At 47.4% G+C, this 27,092-nt stretch overlaps 1 protein-coding gene across 2 annotated transcripts in view; it reads right to left on the bottom strand.

The window, feature by feature from the left end:
• The window catches only part of LOC119445370 (28S ribosomal protein S23, mitochondrial), a 63,659-nt gene that overhangs the window by 23,325 nt on the left and 13,242 nt on the right, over positions 1–27,092 (bottom strand). For both annotated transcript variants that reach the window (XM_049664512.1, XM_037709674.2), the window contains exon 3: positions 12,820–12,891. In XM_049664512.1, the coding sequence (XP_049520469.1) occupies positions 12,820–12,891 (72 nt within the window). The remainder of the gene's footprint in view (positions 1–12,819; positions 12,892–27,092) is intronic.

Genomic DNA, 27,092 nt, shown 5'->3' with positions numbered 1-27,092 from the left:
TGGATACCAAGAGAAGGGAAGTGCAGTCGAGGACGGCAGAAAACTAGGTGGAGTGATGAAGTTAGGAAATTCGCAGGTGCAAGTTGGAATCAGCTAGTGCAAGACAGGGACAATTGGAGATCGCAGGGAGAGGCCTTTGTCCTGCAGTGGACATAAATATAGGCTGCTACTGATGATGATGATGTGAAAACACAATACACAGACAGGGAAAGAGGAAAGCAGCAGGCTGGCAACTGCCACCAAGAGGGGCACAAAGCCTGCCTACTCTTTAGGAAGGAGGGGATAGAAATGAAAGTTGAATGGAGGTAAAGAAGAAATAAACAGCAATATAACAGGCTACAAAGACTAAACGACAAGAAATAGAGTGTGCAAGTAAGAACAGAACATACATGCAGGAACAGAAAAAGAACACGCAGGTCGCACCAATTACAAAAGAATGCAAAAAATACAAAAGCAAAATTATCTAAAAGAATATCATCCCTTGCAAAGTCTCTCAAATGCGAAGCCAAGCCAGTTTTTGCATAGAAAAGGAAGGGTGTGATGAGCCTGGTCCCGTCGAGAGGCACAGCCACTTGGGAACAGACAATGATCAAGGGACGTACACTGCAGCGGAAGTAAAATGATAGTCTCTTAGTAGCATCGTGCGCTGCACAAGGAAAGCAAGGATAAGGTGCTGAAGTGTCTCGCAGGAAGCACACGACAGACTGTCTACTCAGCCAACTCTTAACTTGAGCAATAGAGCTCTAACACAACGAGGCAAGCCTCAACCACGAACGCGGGACAGAAAGCATCCTTTAGTAACACGCTGGTCTGGGTGCCGCTTGAGAAGGTATTGATGAATCAACAGACAAGCGTCGTCAAACCTACGAAAAATTTCCAGAGTCACATTCATAGTGAGCACAAGTGGAAGCAAGTCGATCGGCCTCTTCATTTCTGGCGTATAACACCTAAGTGCGAAGGTATCCATTGGCCAATGAGGGATACTCCATTAGATGCAATTCTGCTGGCAGACTCAATGATGCTGCACACAACTGGGCAATCACCATCACTTGTTTCACTAACAGCACTAACAGTAGCGCAGCAGTCCGTAAGGATGACAACCTTCCATGTGATTAACTCCTGTTGCACGCACTTCAGAGCAACATCAATTGCTATAAGTTCTGCAGTTGCTAATGAGGCTGGGTGTGGTATGCGAAACATCAGTCACAAGAGTGACTAGTGCCAGAGGGCACTAGTCACTCTTGCATGGCGTCCAAGGTCAAAACAGCGGCCTTACAGAAGTTAGACAACTGGACAAGTAACAATAAGTTAAAAATAAATGCCACTAAAACAAAAGCCATAGTTTTTCATTCGAAAGGTCAACAAGTGACTTAGGAGAATAAAATTGTATTTAGAGGCTCACATATAGAAATAGTGAAGTCAGTGGGGTACATTTCTCTAGTTCTTTGCAATGGGATGACCACGTCAATAATATTAAAATAAAATTAAGCCATATCCGGTACCTCATCTCCAACTTGGTGAAGTTATTGATATACAAATCGCTGTTGAGTTCTTAACTATTGCTATTTGGGTTGGGGAACAACTACAGAAATAAACTTAACAAAATTACTGAGAATACAGAAGAAAATACTGAGGCTGATAGACAATGCTATAGTTCTAGCACCTAGCGACCCACTATTTAAAAAATATAAGATAATCAAAATGAATGACCTATACCAATACAGACTACTAGGAGAGTACTGTCTTAGCTGCAAAAGCTCAAACTTTTTGTTTATGGCGATGGCGAATCTTTGCTTAAAGGAAAAGACATATGAAATAAGAAATACAGAAATGTGGAGCGTTCCTTACTTTCGTACTAATTATGGTTTTCAGATGCTTCGATGTACTCTTCCGCAAATTCTAAATAATTAAACTAACAAAGGTATAGATGTGTCTCATTTAAGTGTCGCAGAATTAGCGGCTCTTTTTGTTGTATAAACTATGTAGCAATTTATTTAGGTGCAGAAGATTGCAGCAGGTTTCTTTGTTGTATAAGCTATGTATAAACCACGTTTTCAGTTTTCCCTTATGGCATGATCTTTACGTAAAACAATGTGACAGTTAAAAAAGAAAAGTGCTATGATATTGTGATGTCCTTCAGCTGCTGCCATTGTTCACAAAGGGGGCGGAGGATCTCTCAAGCCGTCATTTGAACGGCTTTTCCCTCCGCCTCCTGTTACACTGTACTGTGACGAAGCAAATAAAGCAATCAATCTCCAAGGCGATGCACACAGGTATTCACATTATGCTCAATGATACTTTTAAAATATTTAAAAAGTGTGGCAGCAAGCTTTACACGAGGATGGGCCTTACACAACTTGGGTGCGAGCAATACAAAATACCGATATGCTCCGCTAAAGCCTTTTAACTGTCTGTCATTTCAGCACCATCCAAATCCACACATGAAAAAAATTAAAGGTCATTCAACTCTCAGGCAATGCAGGATCTAGGAAATGCAAGATGTGAATGCCTTTACCGTGTGTAAAAGACTCAAAAAAGAGCATGTGAAATTGCAAACGAATGAAAGTGACTTCAAGGATGCACCATGGTACTCTACATCTGGGGGTTGTGAATATTTAAAAATTTCAAAAACAATATACTGTCCTATTTGATCTGGTCCTCAAATTGAATAGTCACTATTTCCAAATGCAGATATTTTAGGAGTAGTTTTCAAATACATCACATTGCCAAATATGCACACAAGCCATAAAACTAAAGCAAAAAATGTCACAGTTTCGCCCTAAGGGCGAAGCAATGAATGCGATAGCAACACAGCAATGTCATACGAAGTAAGGTGAGCGGCTTTGGTAGCAATATGAATTGTAGTAAACATGAGCTGATTAAGTAAGCAGGTGTGCTGCGGCGTAAGTAGACCAACATGAAGAGAGGCTCGATGACCACGAGAAGACGCGTGTGAAACGGTGGTGTTGATGAGAAGCGCTTCCCGTGGGCAGCACGTGCGAAGGGACACACCTGTAGCGCTGCACTGCTGTCATGAGTAAGAGGCCGGAGGCGAAATAAAAGAAGACAACGACGATGTGATCGAAGCGTTCCAAACGGCGCGAGCGCGCGAGGCGCGTGATCCGAGCTGTCATCGAGGGAGAAGCAAGGCTGAGCGAGCATTATCGACGTGGCTCTGGGCCAGGAAGGTCGCATCGCCAGCTCCGCTCTGGCGACGGGAGACTTGGGGGTCTGGCCGAGTCCGTGACGTTGGCCGTCCAAGGTGTGGCCGTCGACCTCGGCAGGTTCGAGTGAGGCTCCTGGACCGGCTGCAGCCTCTCACGGCAGGACCGGGCACCCCAGAAAGGACCCCTCTTCCACGGCAGACCGGCACGTTCGATGATCCCCGGAACGCCACGTCGGCACTCGGGAAAGAAGCTGAATGGAAGCGGCGGCCGAGCACGTCGCTAGGCCTAACCCGTCACCTCTCCCGGCCACGTCAGCAACAGCGACCGGGTTACCCAGGCTCCCGAGACGAGCCAGTTGAAGGACCGACTGCAAGGCAGCAACGACTATACGACAGTCGGCGAAGGCGACGACATTAAGAAAGGTCCAACGAGATCCCCGCCGGGAAAATACGTGCAACGGGAACAACGAACTCAGTAAGAGCGTCCCATCAATGCCTCCTTGTCCCATCCTAGTAGCGTCACAACAGTAGGCCAGAGTTGCCAGACTTTCGTAGAGAAAACGCTCAGAACTAACGGAGGCGAAACTTAGAGTATATTTATTGATTCATTAGGTTGTTGTTGTTAACCTTTATTTATTCATTGTTCAGTGTGCATTTGAGTTTGTGGTGGGATTAAAACATGCTTGCTGTGTCGCCATGTGCCTTCCCTCTCCATCTCTCATAACACCCGTACACCCCCGAGATCGGTGACAAAACACATCACAATTGGCGAGCCTGCCAGGATCCGTTCCCGGATTCTATCCTGCCCAGTCACTGATACTCGGCAGTTGCAGAGATGGATTGGGAGGCGATATCGGCCACTATTCGCAAGCAGAAGTTCAGCAAGGAGCAGGGCCTCAAACTAATTGAGGATGAAAGGAAACGCGTAGAGGCCGTTCGATCATCAGAACTTGCTGCAGTTAAGAGAGCCTACGAAGAGAGGAAACAGTTCCTAGAGAAAGAGACCACGATGCTGCAAGAAAGAGCTCAGGAATCAAAAAGAAAAGCGAGTGAGGCCGAGTTAAAGATAGAGAGTAGGCCCACTAGCGTATAGAGCAGCTTGACAGCAGAGGGACGTCAGAAGACGCAGGCAGTTTAGATAGCGCCCGTGACAGCGTAGAGAAGTTCACGACTGAGGAGGAAGTCTTGAGTCAGAAGGACAATGATAAGAGGATGATTGCCATCTCGGTAGAGGTTTGCAGAACTAAAGAGCAGAATGTAGCAGAGGAAAAAGTAGCTTCACCTCGGAACGATATGAGGTTGATAAGTGAAGTTGACTCCAGGGAGCACCAGGCACCAGATAAGATGAGTCATTAATACTCTGAGAGAAACGAGAAAGACGATAGATGCCCTAGTTGTCTAAGAGGTGAAACGCGCAAGGGTAAGAGGATTCACGGGAGATTGAAAGCACGACGGCGTAAGAAAACGCGCGTGCATGTGAAGACGTGGACGTCAAAAGAAAAGATGAAGCTAAAGATAATGCAGAGAGCTTCCAAGCTGCACGAGAAATGTGCTAGAGGAGGAAAGAGAAGGAAGCAGGCTGGACGTAGAGAAGCGTGGGAGTTTTGGAGAAGGAGGAAAAAATAGTGTAGGTACAACTGGTAGGATACAAAGGAATACGATTTAGGAACGACCTAGATCAGTGGTTAGTTTTCACAAATGTATATTTTGGAACAAGTTTATTCATGTAGAAGGTTTAGGGACAATGAACATTATGAACTATTGAAAGCAGTGTATTGTGCGGTGAAAGGTGAAACGTGCGCGTAAATGTTGTGGTGACAAGCGAGCCGCGAGCACAAGTGAAGTGTGCAAGTCTCAGAAGAAGAGTCCAGTAGGAAAATTAAGGACAAGAGAAAGCAGTTTTTTGGAAAAAAACTCTTGAAGGAGGGGGCCATTGTCATGAGTAAGAGGCCGGAGGCGAAATAAAAGAAGACAACGACGATGTGATCGAAGCGTTCCAAACGGCGCGAGCGCACGAGGCGCGTGATCCGAGCTGTCATCGAGGGAGAAGCAAGGCTGAGCGAGCATTATCGACGTGGCTCCGGGCCAGGAAGGTCGCATCGCCAGCTCTGCTCTGGCGACGGGAAACTTGAGGGTCTGGCCGAGTCCGTGACGTTGGCCGTCCAAGGTGTGGCCGTTGACCTCGGCAGGTTCAAGTGAGGCTCCTAGACCGGCTGCAGCCTCTAGGAGCAGGACCGGGCACCCCAGAAAGGACCCCTCTTCCACGGCAGACCGGCACGTTCGATGATCTCCGGAACGCCACGTCGGCATTCGGGAAAGAAGCTGGACGGAAGCGGCGGCCGAGCACGTCGCTAGGCCTAACCCGTCACCTCTCCCGGCCACGTCAGCAACAGCGACCGGGTTACCCAGGCTCCCGAGACGAGCCAGTTGAAGGACCGACTGCAAGGCAGCAACGACTATACGACAGTCGGCGAAGGCGACGACATTAAGAAAGGTCCAACGAGATCCCCGCCGGGAAAATACGTGCAACGGGAACAACGAACTCAGTAAGAGCGTCCCATCTTAGTAGTACAGTGGCTAGAATAGGGGAAGTGTGATTACCGCCCCGCGGCTCCTATGGCAACCGCCATCGCCGCTTGTGATGCATCCGCCGGGGGGCGCTCGCACTCGTTTATACGTCGAGCTGAGCGCCCGATACGCGAGTTTCTCTCGCTTTTTGTTGGAAATTCTTGTGCGAAGTGATGTTTCGTGCGGTGCTGACAAGTGCTCAGGGATGAGCCGCCGTCAAAGTCACTGTTTTGTGCTTGGCTGCGCATGACCGCATGGTTACAAATCGTGCAAAACGAAGAGCGAGCATCTACAAGAGAGAGAGAGAAAAAAAAAGCACTTGAAACTTCGCAGGACGATAATGAGAACCATGAAAGGGAATGTGCATTGTGTTCAGTTACACACCTTCATGTTAAATTTTAAGTACAGTGGCTATAGTAGCTTTAAGTGTGTTAATCGACTTAGTGTGCATGATTTCCTTGCTTTACAAGAATGTTGCTTAAAATATTTTATTCTTGGTTCATCACTCTTGTTTTCTCTCGGTTGTGCACAGTTGTTATTGGTTCTCTTTTGTGTATGCGCTGCGTCGAAACCGGTATTTCTACCTTTGCTTCATGCGCATTACCTTTACATGAGGGCTGCAGTAATTTTGTCTGTATTGTTGATGCCCCATGCTGCTGCTTTGCAATGTAAGAGGCGAGAACCTATTAACTTGAGCGCTTAATTTTTGTCCCTGGTCGCGGGATCGAGTCACGGCCACGGCGGCCACATTTCGATAGGGGCGACATGCGAAAACACAAGTGTACTTAGATTTACGTGCACGCTAAAGAACCCCAGGTGGTCCAGGAGTCCCCCACTACGGCGTGCCTCGTAATCAGATCGTGGTTTTGGCACGTGAAAACCCATAATTTTTAATTTTTGTTCCTGTGTTATCCCCATTGAAACTGGGCAAGCAAAGGAAACAAGAATTCTAATGTTCTCATTATTATTTTAAATGCACCGTCAGCCTTTTTCGGTGTTCTTGTCAAATGTGTTCTGTTTATTTATGTTCCTTTAACCGAACCTGTTTTTTTTTTGTTTTTTTTTATTCTTGTCAAGTATATGGTGTTCTGTTTGTTCGAAACGCATTGAAATTAAAAGTTTGTTATGAGCGACGAGCTCAAAACTAATTATGTTTCCTCGTAACATTTATTGAAGCGACACTTTACAGTACACGGCAACACAGTGATTGATAAAAATTATCAATAATTCCACCATATTTCGCTTATAACATCCAAGTTTCGAAGAAATCGCGCAAACGTGAAAATATTGAGCGAGCCAAGGCAACTTTCTATGTAACATAATCATCGGTGCATTCCAATTAAGGGCAGTTGCATATATTTAAGTGAAATCCAATTGCATCTTTCTTTAACGAACAACCCAGGGACTAAATTCATCTTTGCAAGCAAGGACAGTTGTTTTCGTTCAAGCGTGCGTTTATAGACAGTAATTTGCGCGTAAAATAAGACCGCATTGAAGAAATAAAACTCGAGGCACGTCTGCGCGGCCTCCCAGGTAAACATGCCAAGACGGCCAAGATCTCGCGAGCAAAAAACGTGTTATATGCGAATTTATAGGGCGCATATGTTGCTATTATGTTGCTGCGATCTTTGCGAACACGAGCGGCTGAGCAAGATGTACCATTCGAGGTAAACAAAAGGAAATTCGCATCGCGAATCGGGGCGCTTATCCGGCTAGTCGATCGTCGGGCCTGGCCGGGCGACGTGAATGCAAGCGTGAGCGCCGCCTTGCGGCTGCATCTCAAACGCTCACGCGAGCGGCGGGGCCTTCGTCACACTTCCCTATTCTAGCCACTGTACAGTAGCGTCACAACAGTAGGCCAGAGTTGCCAGACTTTCGTAGAGAAAACGCTCAGAACTAACGGAGGCGAAACTTAAGAGTATATTTATTGATTCATTAGGTTGTTGTTGTTAACCTTTATTTATTCATTGTTCAGTGTGCATTTGAGTTTTTTGGTTTGAGGTTTTTTGAGTTTGTGGTGGGATTAAAACATGCTTGCTGTGTCGCCATGTGCCTTCCCTCTCCATCTCTCATAACACCCGTACACCCCCGAGATCAGTGACAAAACACATCACAACTGCCGATCCGGGCAGCATTGCATGTGTAGCGTGCGTTGGAAAATGTCGCCCGACTAGTACTAACTGAATGAACAAGCGTGGTGTGAGCGCGCACAAAAAAACACGAATAGATCACACTGAATGACTGCAGACAACGACTGTCAAAACGCTGGCAGCAAGCATACGCCGCAGCAGGCGAAGGTACGTGCGGTCTATCGCTTCAACGGAAACTGAGCGGCGAATGCACGGCGCATAAAGGTCAGAGCCGTGTGGAGATAAGAGACGGTGCGGACGAGCGACGCGCGCGGTTGTTGGCAGAGTAGTAGTGCAGCCCCCCCCCCCCCCGCTCCCTCCGGCGCTGGCTTCCTGTTTCCTTGCTTGCGCGTGGGAGATGAGTGCGTTCGCTCTCCGTGATAGCGCGCGTCCCCGCACGCTTCCGCTTGGGCATACGGCGCGCGGCGAAGATTTTATCTAAACGGAACCTCACGGCGACGACGACGGCGACAAGGACGGCAGAAATCCGGTTGAAGTGTCCATATAATTGCTATCGCAATAAAATGAAGCAAATTTCTGCCCTGCCACGGTGGGCACAGAACATAAAAGTTATGCAGCTTTGGTAGCCAGACTTTCCAGTTTAACCACAATCATGTAAATTGAATTTCCTTCATGCAAACAACATTCAGCTATGAGTATTGTTTGACCCTATATGCTGCAACTGTGCATTGTCAAGGGTCCGAATATGTTCTATTGCAACACTGATTCTTACAATAGCAGCACCATCTGCAGCGACAATGTCACTAAAGTATAAATGATTTTGTTGCTCTGCCATCACTGCAGTCAACACGCATTTCCATTCTAGTCTCAACAGAGATGCTAATATGACTACCTTTTAAATCTCCATTCGAGTTTTGAATAAAGGGCACTTCCTAATGTGCGATGTAATGACAACTAGCCAATGTAGCAAATACTGGAATGTCCGCAAAGTAATTCTGGGCTTTTACATGCCACAATATGAAGCATGCTGTTGTGGGGGACGAATTTTTACAACACGAGCGTTTTTGGAATTTTGCCTATACAGTAGAACCTCGCTGATATGGTCCCGCTTACTACGATTTCCTGGCTCCTACGTTCGCAATCGTGAAAAATAAACATAACCCCATAGAGAATGTTAATACATAGAATGTTGATACATTCCAGTTAATATGCTCCCGGAAAATATGATTATTCGGCAGCAACCAGTCAGCATTGCGGCAAACTGCGGTCGAATGATACGTTCTGCAGCGTAAAATTATCATTCAGGTGTGCAAAACGGCCGCTCTCATGTGCTTGTGAAGTGCTAAGTGGCAGACGGCCGCCGCACGGCTTCTCTGCAGTGCTCAATCCCCCCCCCCCCCCTTCTCCGTGACTTCTCTGCATTGCTCGTTCACCACCACGGCTTCTCTGTAGTGCTCAATTTTCCCCCTCCGCGACTTCTCTGCATTGCTCGTTCGCCCCTGCGGCTTCTCTGCAGTGCTCAATCCCCCCCCCCCCTCTCCGTGACTTCTCTGCATTGCTCGTTCACCACCGCGGCTTCTCTGTAGTGCTCAATTTTCCCCCTCCGCGACTTCTCTGCATTGCTCGTTCGCCCCTGCGGCTTCTCTGCAGTGCTCAATCCCCCCCCCCCTCTCCGTGACTTCTCTGCATTGCTCGTTCGCCCCCATGGCTTCTCTGCAGTGCTCAATCCCCCCCCCCGTCCGTGACTTCTCTGCATTGCTCGTTCGCCCCCGCGGCTTCTCTGCAGTGCTCAATCCCCCCCCCGTCCGTGACTTCTCTGCATTGCTCGTTCGCCCCCGCGGCTTCTCTGCAGTGCTCAATCCCCCCTCTCCGTTACTTCTCTGCATTGCTCGTTCGCCCCCGCGGCTTCCAATCCAGCTCCATGGCAAGGCACCGGAATGGAGAACGAGGACCTACTACTTGGATAGGGGAGTGCTCCAGGGCTCCATCCTCGGACCTATGCTTTTCAATCTGGCCATGCAAATTTCGGGTTCTCCGAATGGTACGACAGATTTAGTGTCGTACTCGATTCTAACGCGCACGCGAATTAATTTTTTTGGCTTCGCCGCACTAGAGTGTACTAGATTGGGAGAGTGGGTCCAACGAAGCTGAGGCTTTTTTTATTGAAAAGTTGGTAACGCCACCGTCGCTTTCTCCCGAATGAGCGGCCCTGCGCGCCGGCCGGACGCTTGTCGCGTCGGAGACCCTACCACAGCTGCATGGAGCTTTTACAGGCGGATACTCGGTGGCGGCAACACTGGTGTTATTCCCCACTGATCTTTTCTAAATAAAATGGAAAAACAGTGGCGGAAAGAATGCAAACGACGCAACGACGGTGCATCGAGCAGACGACGGTTAATCAGCCCGTGAGCTCGTCTCAGCCAATGAGCGCTGCCGAAACAGCCAGAGCCAACTGGCCAGAGATTCAGACTAAGGTGATGGCAGCGCCGCCACAATTTCCATGTTTTTTGCTTCACCCTCAGCGCTTGCCAAGGCGTCTGCTGGACCCACTCCCCCAATCTAGTACACTTTAGCCACACTAAATTAGCTGTACTGTAGCGCCACTTCTGGTGGTGGCGGCTGATGCAAGGTTTAGTTAGTGCAAGGCTACACGCTGCTCAGTTGTGCGCAATTCGTGACAGCTGCGGTCGGTAGTGGTAGCATGCAGCCGAACATGGCGTCGAGGAAGCGCAAGCCTTTGTCGATTAAGGACAAGCTGAATGTCCTAGCGGTTATCAACAGGAACCCAAAGAGGAAGCGAATCGACATAGCGAACGAACTTGGACTGCCAGCGTCTACTGTGAATACCGTGGTGTCGAAGCGGAAAGAGATCGAGATGAACACGATGGCGCAACAAAGCAAGCTCGTGGAGCCCGTCATGGGGAGCTGGAGGAGGCGCTATTGAAGTGTTTTAAACAAGCGCGGGCCTCCGGTGTTCACTTCGACGACAGCGTGCTTAAAGAGAAAGCACTCGAAGTTGCCGATGTTTTTTGGATTGACGACTTCGCCGCCTCCAACAGGTGGATAAGTCGCTTTCGAGCTAGGCATGGCATCGCCTAGTGGCAGGTGAATGGGGAGGCAGCAAGCGTGAATCTGGCCGACGTCGATAAGTGGTTATCGCTGCTCCCCACCATAATTAATTCTTTTGATTCACGAAACGTTTACAACGCGGATGTACTGGTCTTTTTTTTTCGAGTTCAGCCTAGCAAGTCGTTAAGCATGAAGGGCGAGTCCTGCCATGGTGGAAAAGTCAGCAAAGACCGAGTAACTGTGTTGCTTTGTTGCAATGAAGACGGCAGCGACATGATGAAGCCGTGGATGAGTGGGAAGGCAAAAAACCCGACATGCCTGCAGAACATCGCTCATCTGCCTTGTGTCTACAAGAACAACACGAAGGCGTGAATGACTTGTGAACCTTTTGAATGCGTTACCTTGACGGACGATTCGGATGCAAGGGGCGCAGTGGCCTGCCCTTTTTGGACAACTGCGCTGCCCCTCCGAAGGACACGTCATTCCTTCGCAACGTTCGTGTGGCGTTTCTACCAGCAAACATGACCAGCCACCTGCAGCCTCTTGACGCTGGTATTATCAAGAACATCAAACATTTGTACCGGAAGTGCATTGTGCGACGCTTTCTTGCTCGCGTGTCACGTGGCCAGGACCCCGGGAAACTATCACTTCTCGATGTGATGCACTACTTCAACACTTCTTGGGAGAGTGTGAAGCGTGAAACAGTTAATAACTGCTTCAAGAAGTGCGGCTTTCAGCGTCAGCCTGCAGCCGAGGATACGGAGCGCAGCGAGAATGACCCCGAGGCGTGCGACTACGACATGGATGAGGAATTCCTGTCCACTGGTGCTGATGTGCCCTTCACCGAGTTCGTCGCGATTGACAACGATGTCCCGACTTGCGAGCCGCAAAGTGTCGCCGAGATCGTAGCGGAGGTGGTGGGGGACGAGGCTCCTGAAGACGGCGGCGAGAACGAAGGCTTGCGCCCACCGGCTACCTTCGCCGAAGCCCTTGCTGGCCTGGAAGCCTTACAAAGTTTCTTTCGCACGAAAGACAACGAAAATGCGGACAAGGGTCTGCAACGTGTGCAAAAGGAGTTGTTCCTGTCCAAGGGTGAGACACAACAGCAGAAAATAACAATGTTTTGCAAGAAATAAATGTTTTCTGCCCTTGCACCTCAATATAGGCTTGTCAGCTTCAATTTTTACTGGATTCGGATTGTACGTTTTTCCGGATGGTACGTTTATTTTTCGCGTATTTTTTGAACACGTATGAACGAGGTTCTACTGTACCTCAATGCGACTGCCATGGCCAGGAATCCGACTGTCATGCTTAGCAGCACAACACCATAGCTGCTAAGCCAATGCAGCGGGCTGTCAACACGCGTTTCATAGTAGTGGTGAAAAAGGTTGTTCAATATTCGAAAAATGTTTGAAAGGTACTCTGTACCTTTCAAACAATTCGATTGACCTTTGACAGCATTCAATATGGTCTCAAAAATAACTTTTCGCACACCCCTATTCAAATCATAAACGGCACCATTGTGTCAAAAGTGGGATACAGGTGGAATGTTGTTTGTGCCGCATGCGCTTAATTTGGTCCCACAGGGATATTTTTGTATTGAGACACTCAAGTTTTCCCACAACCACTCTGTGTCTCATTGCACAAACCTGTCGTGAAGCGTACAAAGACTATATGTGCATAGCATGTGCCATGTTGTCACATTAAGGTGTACACAGCATTCCAGTCCAATGAACCTTTGTGAAAGCTATTGTGATATTTTGCATGACCTGCCTCCATGACTTAGCCCATTTCCTTGCAGTGGTAGTGAGCATTTGATACACAGGTTACGAGTGAGCAATAGTTTCAATTCTTTGTGCAATGCCTTGGAAAGAGAAATTGTGAGTGTATCTGCATCTGTAAGTAAACATGAACAAAGCAGCTCACCGTTGGCAGGGCGACAAATTTCTTGTGTCCTGCAGGTCCACAGTAGTGTTGGCATACTGTTGGTAGAACTGCCTGCATGCAGAGTTCACCAAAGCAGTGAGACAAGGCTCCCACAGATAATGAAAGCGCATGCATGAATACCAAACGGCCACTAGTTCCTGTGCACACCACATCCAGTATGTCAATTAAGGTGAGTTAACTGGCCTAAACTTTGCTCTTCCCGCAGTGAAGTTTGTCCCGCTGTCACAAGTTTTTTTATTGCAAATATCAGACTGCAATTAATGCAATACATTTTCCGGATTATTAAAGATAAAATGAAATTGCTTAAGATATCAGGAATAGTGAGTTTTACTACTCCAATGTTATCTATAGTCGGATACAACTTTAGAAGACAGCGGTATTTGCCCCTCAAAGGCGGATGCACACGAGCCGGCACCAATAGGCGCGCACTTCAGGTGACGTCATGAGCCGGACGGACGGCCGGTGTCCCCGCCGACGGAGAACATGCCCAACATGGCCGCCCTCGCTTTGAACTGGGCCCAGTCGCGTCAGCTCTGTGCGTCTCCCTTCATCAGAGTGAATTCGAATTGTTTGTGGTGGTCTGTCATGCCGGAAATATTATTGTGAGCTTACGATGCACAATTTGTGCCGCGTGCGTTTGTTCTGAGCCGTGAGCCGGCGAAGAAAGATTGCAGCGAACATCGGTGGCGCTGCGCTGTGCTTCGTGTGGAAACAGGATCCCGCGGCGACATACCGCTGCAAACAAACATCGTACGTGTTTGTTCCGTGGTGTTTTGTTTTGCTCCTAAGTGAAGTTACGACGAGGGGAGTTCGAGGAGGAAGTCTGGTACCTACTGTGAGCGGCGGGTGTGTTTGTGTACTGTGCCCCTGCGTTTCTCGTCGGACGTGGTGAAGTGATGGAGCAAAACCATTATCAGGATAAATGAGAAAAGCGTGCGCGGATGAAACCAACCTGCGAGTTTCTCAACAGAAAAGCTTTGTGAAAGCAACCTCCAACGCAAAGATTCGTTGCTGCCAGCTCAGCGTGCAAATGACCGATCGTTGGCAGCAGTGTGATAAGATAGCCGAGCGTCTAGCAGCGTCGTTCGAGTGTTGTGTAGCACCGTCGATTGATTGCTTTCTACCAATGCTAACAATCAGTGACTAACACGCGCTGCTTGAGCGAATGTCATTGGATTGTTAACGATCAGGCGTTTGGAAGCAGTCTTTGTTTCCTTAATGTCAGCCTGAATGCTAATATAAAGTAATGACTGATACACTGGTGCCGTTGCAAGGGAGCTTGGAATGAATTCGCGTCGCTGTGTGGCTTAGAACTCTTCGCTCACTGCACGCGCCAGCTGTAGAAAGCCTGCTGTGACACAATCATGCATAAGCTGTGTTGTCAGCGCTCGACTTGCTTTCCCACAACACAGCTTTGCGCTTTGTCGTGATATGTCGCTACTAAAAAATTCCTATGACAGTGAAGGCAACAGAGCCAATATGTACATTAAAAAAAAGTACGACAAAGTAGGCACAGCTGCTTGTGAACTGACTCCTAATAGTTCTACTCGCGTCTGCGTTAAATGTGTGTGTGTGTTTTCTTGTGTGTTTGTGTATATTTGTTATTTTGCCCCTTTTTTGTATTTTAGATCTTAGTTTCCGCGCTCGCGTTTGTGTTCATGTGTGTGAATATGTGAGTTCTTCCGTGCATGTATGTATTTATTCCTATTTCTATCCTTTTATTTTTGCATTTGTTCTTGTAAGCATGCTGCAGCCACGACTTTCGACAATTCCATTAACTCGTCTCATTCAAAGCACCAAGTCCTGTGAATAGCAGGGCTGGTCTCTTCGATGTCATTAAAGCTATTCTCTCTTGTCTACCTTGCTTTGTTTTCTCCTACTATTCTGACCTTGCTTCTTGTGCTGTTGCTGCAACGTGATTAACCAACTTGCACCAAAGAAAGTTTTATCAGCTGTGACAACAGAAACATTGACAGATACAAAATGTTAAAAGCATCACATGGCTTGCTCAGTTACTTCGTCTCTTACCCCTGTTAATGTGTTTATGCATCAGTGCATACGGTAGCTTGCCAAAAGTGCACATGAAAAGGTGCCATATTGTGAAACAGCACCTTGCTATGTTGTTGCATTCAGTCTCAATAAACAGATGGTTTTGCTGCCCGTCACATGTGGTACACACATATAACATTTTGCAGTGGGGTATCATTTCCTGTCTTGACGCTTTCATCATTACAAATGCAGTTTTCTAGTGAATGGAGTCCAGCAAAGCAGTGCTGTGAGAGCTTTTGCAACTTTCACCATTTATTACTTCCCCAATATCACTGTCTGAATCTGTCCCTGACTTTGCCTACGGCTTGTAATGAACAAAGTGACTCACTAAAACACGTTCAACTTTACTGAGCATTTTTCCGGTACGTAAATATGACAAAAAAAAATGCTAGCAAAGTTAATCACGTTAATAATTGTGCTTGCATTCACATTACTTGCTCAAGCCAGATTAATAAATTGAAAATTGGCTATGACAACACTTCAATTTTCAGTGCAGACTGCTAACGGAGCCATAAAGCGTGCTCCGACTACTGCTATTTCACTATGGGGAGCGTCAAACTCGACGGTGGCTGCCTGAATGAGCATTTTGGGCCTCACTAAGCTAATGATGTCAATTTGTTCTCTTAATTGCATTACTTGTGTGAGCCAGATAGCAATATAAACAATGCAACCACATGAATGTGCTTTGGCATTCAAGCTGCTGACTGTGGCTGTCAGTTTCGTGTTGCTTGCTGCTATTTCACCACCACTCGCTATGACATGACTGTGATTTCCAGTGCAGACTGCTAACAGAACCATAAAGAGTGCTCTGACTGCTGCTATTTCACTATGGGGCGCGTCAAACTCGACGGTGGCTGCCTGAATGAGCATTTTGAGCCCGCCAATGATAATCAGGGTTAACAATAGTGTTTCAATTCAGATATGCCAGTATTTAAATGTGTTTCTATGCCACTTCTTAAATCGAGCACAATGTGTGCAGGACGTTGCTTATCAGAATTGAGCTTCTATTATAAGGAATATGCCATAAATGGAACTGCTTATTTATTTGAGAGGTCACGGAATGGAAGGTTGGCTGTTGCGAACCCACCGGCAAAATTTTGGTAGCCCTAATAAGGGCTGTTCTTTTGTTAATAAAAAGCCTTTATGCTTCTTCGAGTGGCTCAATGCCAGACAGCTCGTAGTCGGAGTCGCTTTCTTCAGTGTCATCTTCACCCAGCTGGATGATGATGGGTTGAATGTGCTCACTCCCAGGCGTGTCAAGTCTGAACTTTGCCTCCAAGTCCATCACATGCTGAACGCTCTTCCTCCAGTCTTCCGCCGTTACCTCCTTGATTTTCTCGCTCAAGATGACGTCGACTGTGGACAGCTTGAAGTCTCTGTTGTCCGCAGCGATGCCATTTTTGACCTTGGCCCACACAAGCTGAATGGGATTAAATTCGCAGTGGTACGGCGGGAGCCTGAGTACAATGCAACCGGCCCTTACAGCTGTGTTGTCTATGATGTAGCTCAGAAAGCGTGACTTTACAGATACCACCAGCTCAAGCAGCTGCTTTATCATCCTTTCACCGTAGGTGATGTTCTTGCTTGTGAGCCACTCCTGTATCTTTTCCTTCTTCCAGGCCGTCATCGGCAATTTCTCTTCTCGCCGGCTATGGTAAGGTGCATTGTCTAAAACAATGACGCTACCAGCTGGCAACTTCTGCAGAATGTCATTGAACCAGCCCTCAAAGCGATTGCCGTCCATTTCTTCGTGGTAGTCGCCTGTCTTTTGGCCTCTGAATACATCCAAGCAGCCGTCAACGAAACCATCCTTGCTGCCGATGTGCGTCACGATCAGGCGCTGACCTTTCCCAGAAGGTTGTTTTAGACCCGTCGTCAGGCCATGTCTCGTCCAGGTAGAAGATATTTCAGCCTTCCGCCCGGTAGCGCTCCACATCACGGAGGTAGCGATTCCGCCAATCGGTGATGTCATCCCGGTCGATAAGCAGCGAGTTGCGGCTTCTCTTTTCGTGCTTGAAGCCGATCTCGGCAAGCAGGCAACGCACAGTACACTGCCTTAGTGATGGGAGTTCCATACGCTCCGAGAACTCGGTAGTTATCTTCTCGACTGTCGGTATCTCGTTGCGGCGAAAGAAATCGTGCACACATAACCTCAGCGTGCACAACGTGAAGCTGTCAAACTTCGCGCTGCGTCTCCTCTTCTCCGCATTGCGTGGGTGCTTTCGCGAGGGCGTCGTCAGTTTGCCACCCGAAAAATGCGAAGCTTTAACTTCCTCCCTCACCCTGAACACAGTCCTTTCGCTGACACGGAGCATGTCGGCGACAAACTTGCTCGTGTCCTCCACGCTGCGTTCAGGCTGCCTGTTACGCCAAAACGTGTAGCAGTGGAAGATCATGTTGCGTGAATTGCTGTTCAGGATGTGGCCGCTCTTGTTCTTGCCGAGGCTCCTTGGTGGTGTGGTCATCGAGGCGACACGAGGCTCGTTCGGCAACAAAGGATCGCGTTCCGATGCCACCTCGCTGGGCTCCATGGCAGGAAACTAGCACGGAATGCCGCGCACGAACTCACGAGATCGCAGGTTGGCAACCGCGAAAAAAAAAAGAAAGAAAGATATTAATTAAAAATAAGCCCAACACATTAAAAAAATAAGGTTGTGCAAACACACAAAAAGTATATATGAATCTTATGCTACTAAGTCAGCGACTGCTACTCCCGGTGCCGTCGATCTTGCTCCATAGCAGACGACGCACAGCGTTGTAGAAGGCACGGAGTTATTTTTCTCTTGCGATCCGGCATGTGCGGTAGCATTTCCATCATGATAGTTTTACCAAACTACTCGTCAAGATACACAAATCTTATTTATACCGACAAATACGCGTTTTAGAAGCAGTCACAATTTTTTGAGCGGGACTATTTCTTTAGTCGCGGAGGAATTGGCTGCTGCGCTTCGTTCAACTGGGCAGGGCCTCCTCCTGTCTTCTGAAGTTGTACCCGACTATAGACTTAGCAATAGGTGGCGTCGAAATCCACTACCCAGTGGTGGCGCCCTCTGAAAAAAAAAAAGACGGCAAGTTTGCACTCGATTGTGCAAAGCTTAGGCACAGCGAAAGTGTCAATCCTCAAGTTTTACTGGCTGCTACTGCTAGGTATTAACTTGGTGCTGCTACGTCTTAACTTGGTTTAACTTAACTACGCATGTAGGGAACGTGTTCTCGAGCGATGATTTTCTGAGGTACCTTCCTTTTTGCAACATTTCGTGTGACTGGCGCTGGACACGTCGGCGCCTACGAGCGACAGCGTTCCTGGCATGCCACATACACAGGCAGGCAGGCAGGAGCCGTGTCTGTGTCGGGCGAAGCGAGCACGCACCTGCGCCGGCGGTTACTAGGCAACGCGAGGTGCCGTCACCGCTACTGCTTCAGCGCATGCGCGGCTAGGCAACGCGGACGGCATTGGCAGCACCTCTGCGCGTTGCCTCGTTGGTGCTGGTACGATTTCTTTCGCTATCTTGCTCTCATTTTCTCTTTCCCGAGCATTGCGCATGCTGCGTGCATGCTCTAATTCCCTCTCCTTAACATCCCATGTCAAGGCAACATGTGTATGGCACGGAGAGGAGGTGAGGCACACGCCGCTCCGCAAGGTGGTTGCTAGGCAACGCAGTTACGTCATAGCTTGGCTAGGGTTTGCGACAGCAGGCGCCACTTTTTACGGTTAGCTAGAACAGCTTCACTTTTAAAATAGATGCAGATCTTAAAAGCTATGCTTTTGCTGGTTGCAGGCGGTGGAAACAATTTCAAAAGTCAGAACTACATTATAGACATCATGCTCTGACACCACCTATACACATACTCAAAAGTATCCCGATTTTTTTACGCGTGGGTAGTTATGTGATGAATTATGAAGTTATGAAAGAAAGACAGAACTGCTCTAAATGTTTGTATAACTAGCATGAAACCATGAAGAACAGCAAAAAAAATCATGAGCCATTCCACTCTGTGAAGGTGGATGACCAGCGAAGCTGTTTAGCACATGACACAGAGGTGATACAGAATTTTGAACAAAGGCATGGACACAATGTCTTGAACGGTGGTCATCATGACGATAGGTACGCACACGTATTCTCATATCACCTCTGTTATTATTATATTGATTCCATCATATTCGTGCACAGTGCGGACTCCTGAGGAGCAGTGACAGCAGGAACGGAGACGAGAATGCAATCGTCGCCAACGGGCGGCAAACACCTTCGATCAAGATCGTGCACAAAACGCCAAGCGCATGCGGGACGCCGCTTTTCTAGGTGCGTTGCTCCTCAGGAGTCCGGACTATACGCGGCCTCCCCATTAACACGACAGAAGAGAAATGAAATTCAAAATGGAGAACGCCAACTTGTCTTTTTGGTTTGTCATTACATTCGAGTGGACGATGGGATCGCTGCCCCGAGGAGCCAAAGGAAACAAGACACGCATGTCATTTCGATGGCACCGCCACCACGGGAGGCTGGAAGGAAAGAAAACTAGGTACACAAGCGCTTGGAATGCAACAAAGAGAGGGCGGTTCAACCGTAGTCATGGCCGACGCGGGTCTGTCCTTTCTTAGCGTCTCTTACCATTCCAGTTTTTTATGAACATGTGAATAAAACCCTCTGTTCTTACCCTTGTGCCTGGTTCCCAGGTGTGGCAAGGGTAGATCAAGGGCGCGTAACAGCTCCTGGAGCATACTAGTCGAAGTCCACAGCGGGATGTGCCATAGTGTTTGCACCCTTTCTGCACTAACACCAGGATTGGACCACATTTTGGTTGACGCACACGAAAAATACACAGAACCCTGGCCATATACAGCTTCGCTGTAAAAAATCACCACCAATCCACTCCTGTGAAGATGGTTGGTCAGCGAAGCTGTAGATATGTTGCGCATAATGTAGGGCAACTTGTATAACACCAATCCCATGATGTGCGCCCATTACGCACATTGCTCTTCAAATTGATATGTGACACACGCGTTTCAATGCAGTTTACAAAAACCTTTATTTTATTTATATTACTTTGAAACGGCTGCTATAACTGTTTGTGCATCTAGCGTACAAGACAAGGACAGAGTGAAGAACCGACGAAGATAGGCGCTAGTCTTTATTAGCGCCTTCACTTAGCATGACAAAGACAGGCGCTAGCACCTATCTTCGTCAGTTCTTCACTTTGTCCTGGTCTTGTGTGCTAGATGCAGAAATGGAACACCAATATGCCCGAACTTACGTTATTTCATGAAATAACTGCTTTGTGGTCGCTATGATACACACTGACAATATATGAATTAGAAATGTTTTTGGCCAAAGTTAAATCGATGCATGACCCCGTGTGCAGTAGTTGGTTGACTCGGATCATTGAAGTAACCGAGGCCGCACTCGGCCACAATGTGGGTGAAACCACTGCTTTGTTTCCGGTTTTGAGATGTCTACTTTAAAGCCTCCAACAATGACCACTGGCGAGGGATTGGCGGCAACCAGGCCCGTAGCCGGGAGGAAGGGCAGTAGAGGCCTGCCTCCCCCCGAAATGTTTCTTTCGTGCCCATGTCCTACAGCGCTGAGTAATGCTGTTTTAAATTTTATTAATGAAATCTATTGAGACGACTCGTCCGCATAAAAATATTATACTATTAGGAAGATTCATCTTAAAACTAAAAATATATAACTATTAATAAAATAGCATTTAAAAAGTAACATAATTTACATACTGTGGAAAAAAGGTTCCTGGCTACGCGCCTGGCGGCAACGTATGTTGATCAACGCAGAAGTGTGCGCACCTCATCGTCAATCATGTGGCTTGACGGCTGTGCTTCGTACTGAAATGAAAGCTGTCCTGTTCACTTCACACCTTACGGGGGTATGAGCTCGTGGCGCTCTGCAGCCGGAACCTTCTGTCGGCGTGACGGACGCGAAAAAATCCCGGGATCCCAGCCATAGACTAAAATCATGCCAGAACCTGTGTTATTCCAATGCAGGCTGGACGACTGCAGTACCAGATTTCCCTCAAGCAATCCTAGTTTGAAACTAATGTGGAAAATCTTGTGTTCCGAGTGTGAGCCTTTGTGCATTTCTGCAGGAACACAGTTTACAAACTCATATTCACGCCATGAGATATTACAGTGGAGGATATAGGTGCAATACTCAACACAATGCATGACGTACCATTGCTCCATAAGTTTACAGGGCGTGTGTTTTCAGAAAAATGTGAATTTCTGCATGGTTTTGCATGGCGTCAATAGCACTGCTGATTACTGTGTTGGCCACTCATGCTCATATGTGCATTTATGCAGGACCACAGTTTACAAACCGCAAGCAAAGCAAGCAAGCAAACCCTGAGGTGACGGCGAGCGGTTTGACCATTCTCTGGGCGGTGGCTTCAGTGTACAGTGCGTCTGAGCGTGCGAGGTCCAGAGTACTGCCAGCGGTCATCACGAAAGCTTGGTTGGGAATACCATAAGTGGCGACAGCGGCTGGAAATGTGGCGCGAGCAAGAGAAGCAGATTGATCTATCGTCTAGAGTGCGCCATTCAGAAAGATTTCTGTAGCATGGTGGGAAACGAGGAACCGAAGCAGCAGCAATGGCAAATGGGGCGTCGTGGTGTTGAGTGTTCTGACGGGTAGGACACATGGGGTAATGGGTGTGGCTGGCAGTACATGGAGGTAGAACGCCCATATTGGCAACCTCTTGACGCATGACAGATTGAATAAGGGATATGGTTGCAAGATTGTTGTGCACGGATTGTTGTTGTGCGGCAGAGGCCATCGCCTCTATTCTCGGCAGACAATCTTCGCCCGGTTGTCAGAAGCCGAGAGCGGATATGGCGTCACCGGATCATCGCATGAGGAAGTTGCAGCAGTGTTAGGGAGCCGGTCAAAGCACTGAGTAATCTGCCTGCCTTTAGCGTGTTCAAACTGCCGACATTCAGTGATGAGGGATTCAACCGTGGAACAGTTCCTACAAATGAGCAAGGCGAAGGCATCGTCAGCTATGCCTTTAAACACATGCCCGACTTTGTCCACCTCCGGCATGTCTGTCAACTTTGTGGCACAGGGCTAACACGTCCTGAATATACGTGACGCAGGATTCCGTGGCCGACTGAGCTCTCGCTGCAAGTTCTTCTCGTGCTGCCAGCTGTCGTCCAAGTGATCGGCTAAACAAATCGGGTAGCTTCTGCTTGCAGACGACCCAACTTGTCAGTTCTTTGTGCGAGTTAAACCAGATGCGTGCTGTACCCCTTAAGTTCGCAAGCATCATCGTCTCGTCCCGCCTGTTGTGGTTGCTTGCCAGACGGCGCACTGTCTTCTGGCACTGTGACAGGACAAACGTGGCATCTGCTACAGAGATCCAGGACCAAGTTGTAATAAGGGCTACCCCACATGTCCCCCAAAAGATGTTACGAGTAGTATTGAACCGGCAGTAGCTGGTTGGCATTCATCAAGCTACACAGCACAAGAAAACTTAGGCTTCCGCCTAGCTCGAGCGTTCAGTCATGCCCTCATAGTTGTCGTCTTCATCGCTCAACCGTGACAATATTAGTAAAGGAGGCAATACCTTCAATTGAGATATCGATGGGTGCCCATAAATGGATCCACATTTCGGAACTCCTGGATCATCAGAGTAGTCTGCCTTGGTGAAAACAGATGAAAACATATTAAACGCCACAGAACAGGCTTCATCTGAAAGAGGTAGTTGGTTGTCGTCCAGCAAGGAAATGTCATCATTGTGATTAGGTGCTATCGCTTGCCAAACCTTTTGCAGATTAGTCTTCAGGAGAGAGGGTAAGTCATGCGCAAAGTACGTCTTTAGTACTGAGTAAGGCAAGAGTTTACTCGTTTAGAAAGTCTTTGTACTTGCGCTATGCAGACTCGCAAGGACTGCATTTTGCATAAGGTAGCGATGCTTCTTTTTATTTCTTAGTGTTCACAACCTTTTATGTTTTTGTTCACAACATGTTTTCGTTTTGACGTCAGTTGCAGAAACATACGCCACGTATTTGTCGACACGATCAAGCAATCTTTCCTTATAAAGGACCCAATTTTCATTGACAGGGCGATAAGAAAATGATGGCAAAAATGATTGGTTCAAAAGAAATCCTAGTTCGGCATTGCTGGCAAAGCATTGCTGCTTTGGTAAAATCATGGATATTTTACGTTGTAATCCTATAAACAGCAAAGGTACCTGAAGCATTTGTTGGAGCAGTTTATGATCACTGAAAGCATCTGAAAGTGATACCAGACACACACTTTCAGGGACTGTAGATAGTACCAAGTCTAAAACGTTAGTATTGTGGAAGGGTTGGTTGACTACTTAAAAAAGGTCCGGAGTCAAGTTAATGACATTAGTTGCAGCGCTACAAGAGGATGTCAACTGTGGTCAATCAGTTTGGGGGAAATTAAAACCACCCACAGGTAAACATTACTAGCTGGACATATCTGCATGGCAGTAGCAATGCTTTCACATTAATTATCAAAAGAAAGGCACATTTCCAGGGGGCGATAACAGACAGCAATTAAAATTTTTCCACAAGCAGTCTGGCAAGCAGCCCAGGTAACCTCTAAGGAGGACGCAGTGTCAAATGCACAAGATGAAATGATTTTATTTACTGCAAGTAGGACACCACCCTCCCTTTTATCAGTGCAGTCGTGCTGATATGCGTATCTTATATGTATTCATCTATGTTGAAAAAAGTTTCGCCATCAGTGATGTCCTGGTGCAACCACTTTTCCGTCAAAGCAAAAATGCCAGGAATGTTATTTTCTATAAAAGCAAGTCTAAAACGTTAGTATTGTGGAAGGGTTGGTTGACTACTTGAAAAAGGTCCGGAGTCAAGTTAATGACATTAGTTGCAGCGCTACAAGAGGATGTCAACTGTGGTCAATCAATTTGGGGGAAATTAAAACCACCCACAGGTAAACATTACTAGCTGGACATATCTGCATGGCAGTAGCAATGCTTTCACATTAATTATCAAAAGAAAGGCACATTTCCAGGGGGCGATAACAGACAGCAATTAAAATTTTTCCACAAGCAGTCTGGCAAGCAGCCCAGGTAACCTCTAAGGAGGACGCAGTGTCAAATGCACAAGATGAAATGATTTTATTTACTGCAAGTAGGACACCACCCTCCCTTTTATCAGTGCAGTCGTGCTGATATGCGTATCTTATATGTATTAATCTATGTTGAAAAAAGTTTCGCCATCAGTGATGTCCTGGTGCAACCACTTTTCCGTCAAAGCAAAAATGCCAGGAATGTTATTTTCTATAAAAGAACAGATTAGATTGCCCTTGTTCAGCATGCTGGCTATGTATACGATAGTACAGTCGAACCCAGGTATATCGAACTTGCCAAAAAACATTTATTAGTTCGATATATGGCATAATTCGATATAGGCCCGCTATAGGATTTGATGACGCAAAGGCACATACCAATAAGAAAAGTACTTTATTAACATGGTGGCTTACTTGCGTGCCCTACTTTGGAACAAAATAGTCCTGGATTTTCTTCTGTTTCAACGACTTCGCTGCCTACGACAGCACGCACGCCTCCACATTGTCCAACGAGTCGGAGCAGCTCAGGCCGCAACCTTCTATATTCACGCAATAGCGCCGGACCAACGCCAGTGCATCCTCCACTTCGGAGGATGTAGGCAACGGGCCATCGTCAATTTCCTTATTGCTGTCGCTGAATGAGGACCACGCTGAATGAGGACTCGAGGAAAAGAGGCAGCAACAGGCACACAAGCATAAAGAAAGAAAAAATGGCGCTCACTTGTACCGCCTCCGCGCCTCGGAGAAAGCACAACGGCCTCTGATTGGCTGTAAGCGCTGCAAGCAGGCCAGGATCATTTTTTTGCAGGGGGGTGTTTGCCCATGTACAGCCGGGCCTGAACCACTTTTTCTAGGGTGGCACCGGCAGTTTTTCCCGCCACCGCGAGGGAAAGCCAACTTGCTGGGGCACTTTTGAGGCACATGAAGTTTGATATATCGGTTGTCGTTGCTATTTTCGTTCGATGTAACAGTAACTTTTGCTATGTATTCTCAATGTAAATTTACCGTGTTTAGAAATTGTTCGATATACAGGATAATTTGATATAAACAGGTTCGATATAGTCGGGCTCGACTGTATACGATAGCCAGCATGCCATGTATACAATAGCGTGAGCGACAGAGCTACGGCAGTAGAAAGGGGCAGTTTAGGAACCCGAGAACCTGCAGCTTACTTCATTCAGTTATCTGCTACTCAGTAATGTGGTGACGGTTACAACATCGTACACATAAGCCATGTTTCCAATGTGCAGTCTGTCAAAAGACAACTATACAACATTGTCTTTGAATGACATATAAAGACAGTACGACACACATATACGGTACACACTTTGTGATCGGCCCACTTCACTATGACACTCGCTCGTGGGGGTCGCCGATGAACGACGGCATGATGACAACTGTATGCCAACAACATAGTGACGACGATGGAATTATGAATAAGGAATGACGTCGATGGAACGACAATGGCGATATGGATGATGACAGCTGGATGACATTTCTGTAATTATGTCAATGGTACGACATCAGTTTGACGATGGCCTCACGACAATAGTACTACTCTATGACAACAATGGCAGGACGATTAATGCACAGTGCCAATGGCTCGACGATGACGGTACAATGAGAATTGGATTGGACTACAACGGTAGCTGCCGCATATTCGCAACAAGCCGTTCTTCTTTTGAACGAGTACGAGAGGTGTTGCCCAATCCGAATGCTGCGCAGGCTCGATTATGCCTTGATTTTGCAGTCTATCCAGTTCAGCCTCAACAGCTGACCGCAGCGCGAAGGGAACCAGCTGTGCTTTTAGAAACTTTGGCTTTGCTCCTTCCACAAGTTAAATTTGTACCGCAGGACCAATGTGTCCCGAGATGTCGTCATCGAACACAGACTGATACTTGTCCAGAAGCTTGGAAACGAGTTCGTCGTCTGATACGCCATTGATGCCTGTTGTCTGTATACCCAGATAAGGAAACCAATTTCGTCCGAGGAGGTTACACCTTGCTCCCTTGACAACAACAAGCGGTAACGTAAACGTCTTGTTCCTGTACATTACTTCCATCATTGCACAACCGAGAACTCGAAGGGTCTGACTTGACCATGTGCGTTGGAGAATGTTGTTCGTCTGAAGCCGTGGTCGGTCATGTGTCCACGTCACTTTGAATGTGGCCTCACTGATGAGAGTGCAGGCTGTACCTGACACGACCACGAAATCTAAGGTCTTGCCATGTATGCGTAGCTGAATGATGAGCTGTGTGCTGGACGCGTCCCCAAGTAGTTGAGCTCGTAAAGCACCACATCTGGTGTTGAGGCTGCTGGCGAAATTCCTTGTTGTGGATTTTTTATATTGTTATTCCTCTTAGTTCTTGCTTCTTCCGCTTCTTTATGCATGCTTTTTCAATGTGTCCGCGCTTCTCGCAGTAGTTGCAGGAAGCTGTCTGATACTTGCAAGTGTCCAGACTATGTTGCGCGGACTACGTCAATAGGCAGCATTGTAGGATTCGCAGCCATGTCTGTGCTGGTTCCGAAATTACAATCGGCTGCTAGATTCGTGAGCGCTGTCTCGTAATCGCTGACCGTTTCGTCGTGCAGTTGGTCACGTCGTTAGAAGCGTGCCCTGCTGAAGACTTCAGAAGGTCTTGGATCAAAATGAGCCGCGTTCATCTCGATTATGTCCTCGTAGCTCACTTGGCTTGGCTGCTTGGGTTGAACGAGAGCGCACACATCATGTCTGTTCCCCGCACAATGTGAGCAGGTGAGCACGTTTCTTGGAAGCGTTCAAAATGTCATTAGCTTCGAAAAAGAATTGAAGCCTCCCATAAAGATCTCCATGAGCCGGAACTGCCACTGAATTCGGGAAGCCGACCAAAGTCCGGCGTCGCCATGTTGTTCCTTCGGTGAAGTGCCGGTGAGTCCGGAGTCTTCCTCGTTGCCAATTGTTGCGTCTCTACAGCTGTAGTTGGCTGCCGATTTATTAAACTCAAGAAAACAAATATACTGCCATACAGTAGTCCAGGTGTAGGAGCAAGCACTGACGAGGTGTTCGTTCTGTGAGGCGCGCTCGTGCCAGAGTGCCAGTGCCTTCGAGCGTGCACTTCATCGTTGTTGTCTTCTGGCGACATATCACGAAAT

Source organism: Dermacentor silvarum, chromosome 3 (genome assembly GCF_013339745.2).
Source record: "Dermacentor silvarum isolate Dsil-2018 chromosome 3, BIME_Dsil_1.4, whole genome shotgun sequence".
In the NCBI taxonomy this organism is placed as follows: Eukaryota; Metazoa; Arthropoda; class Arachnida; order Ixodida; family Ixodidae; genus Dermacentor; species Dermacentor silvarum.
Note: the sequence above shows the minus strand (reverse complement) of the source record. Positions and strands in the feature narration are given on the sequence as shown.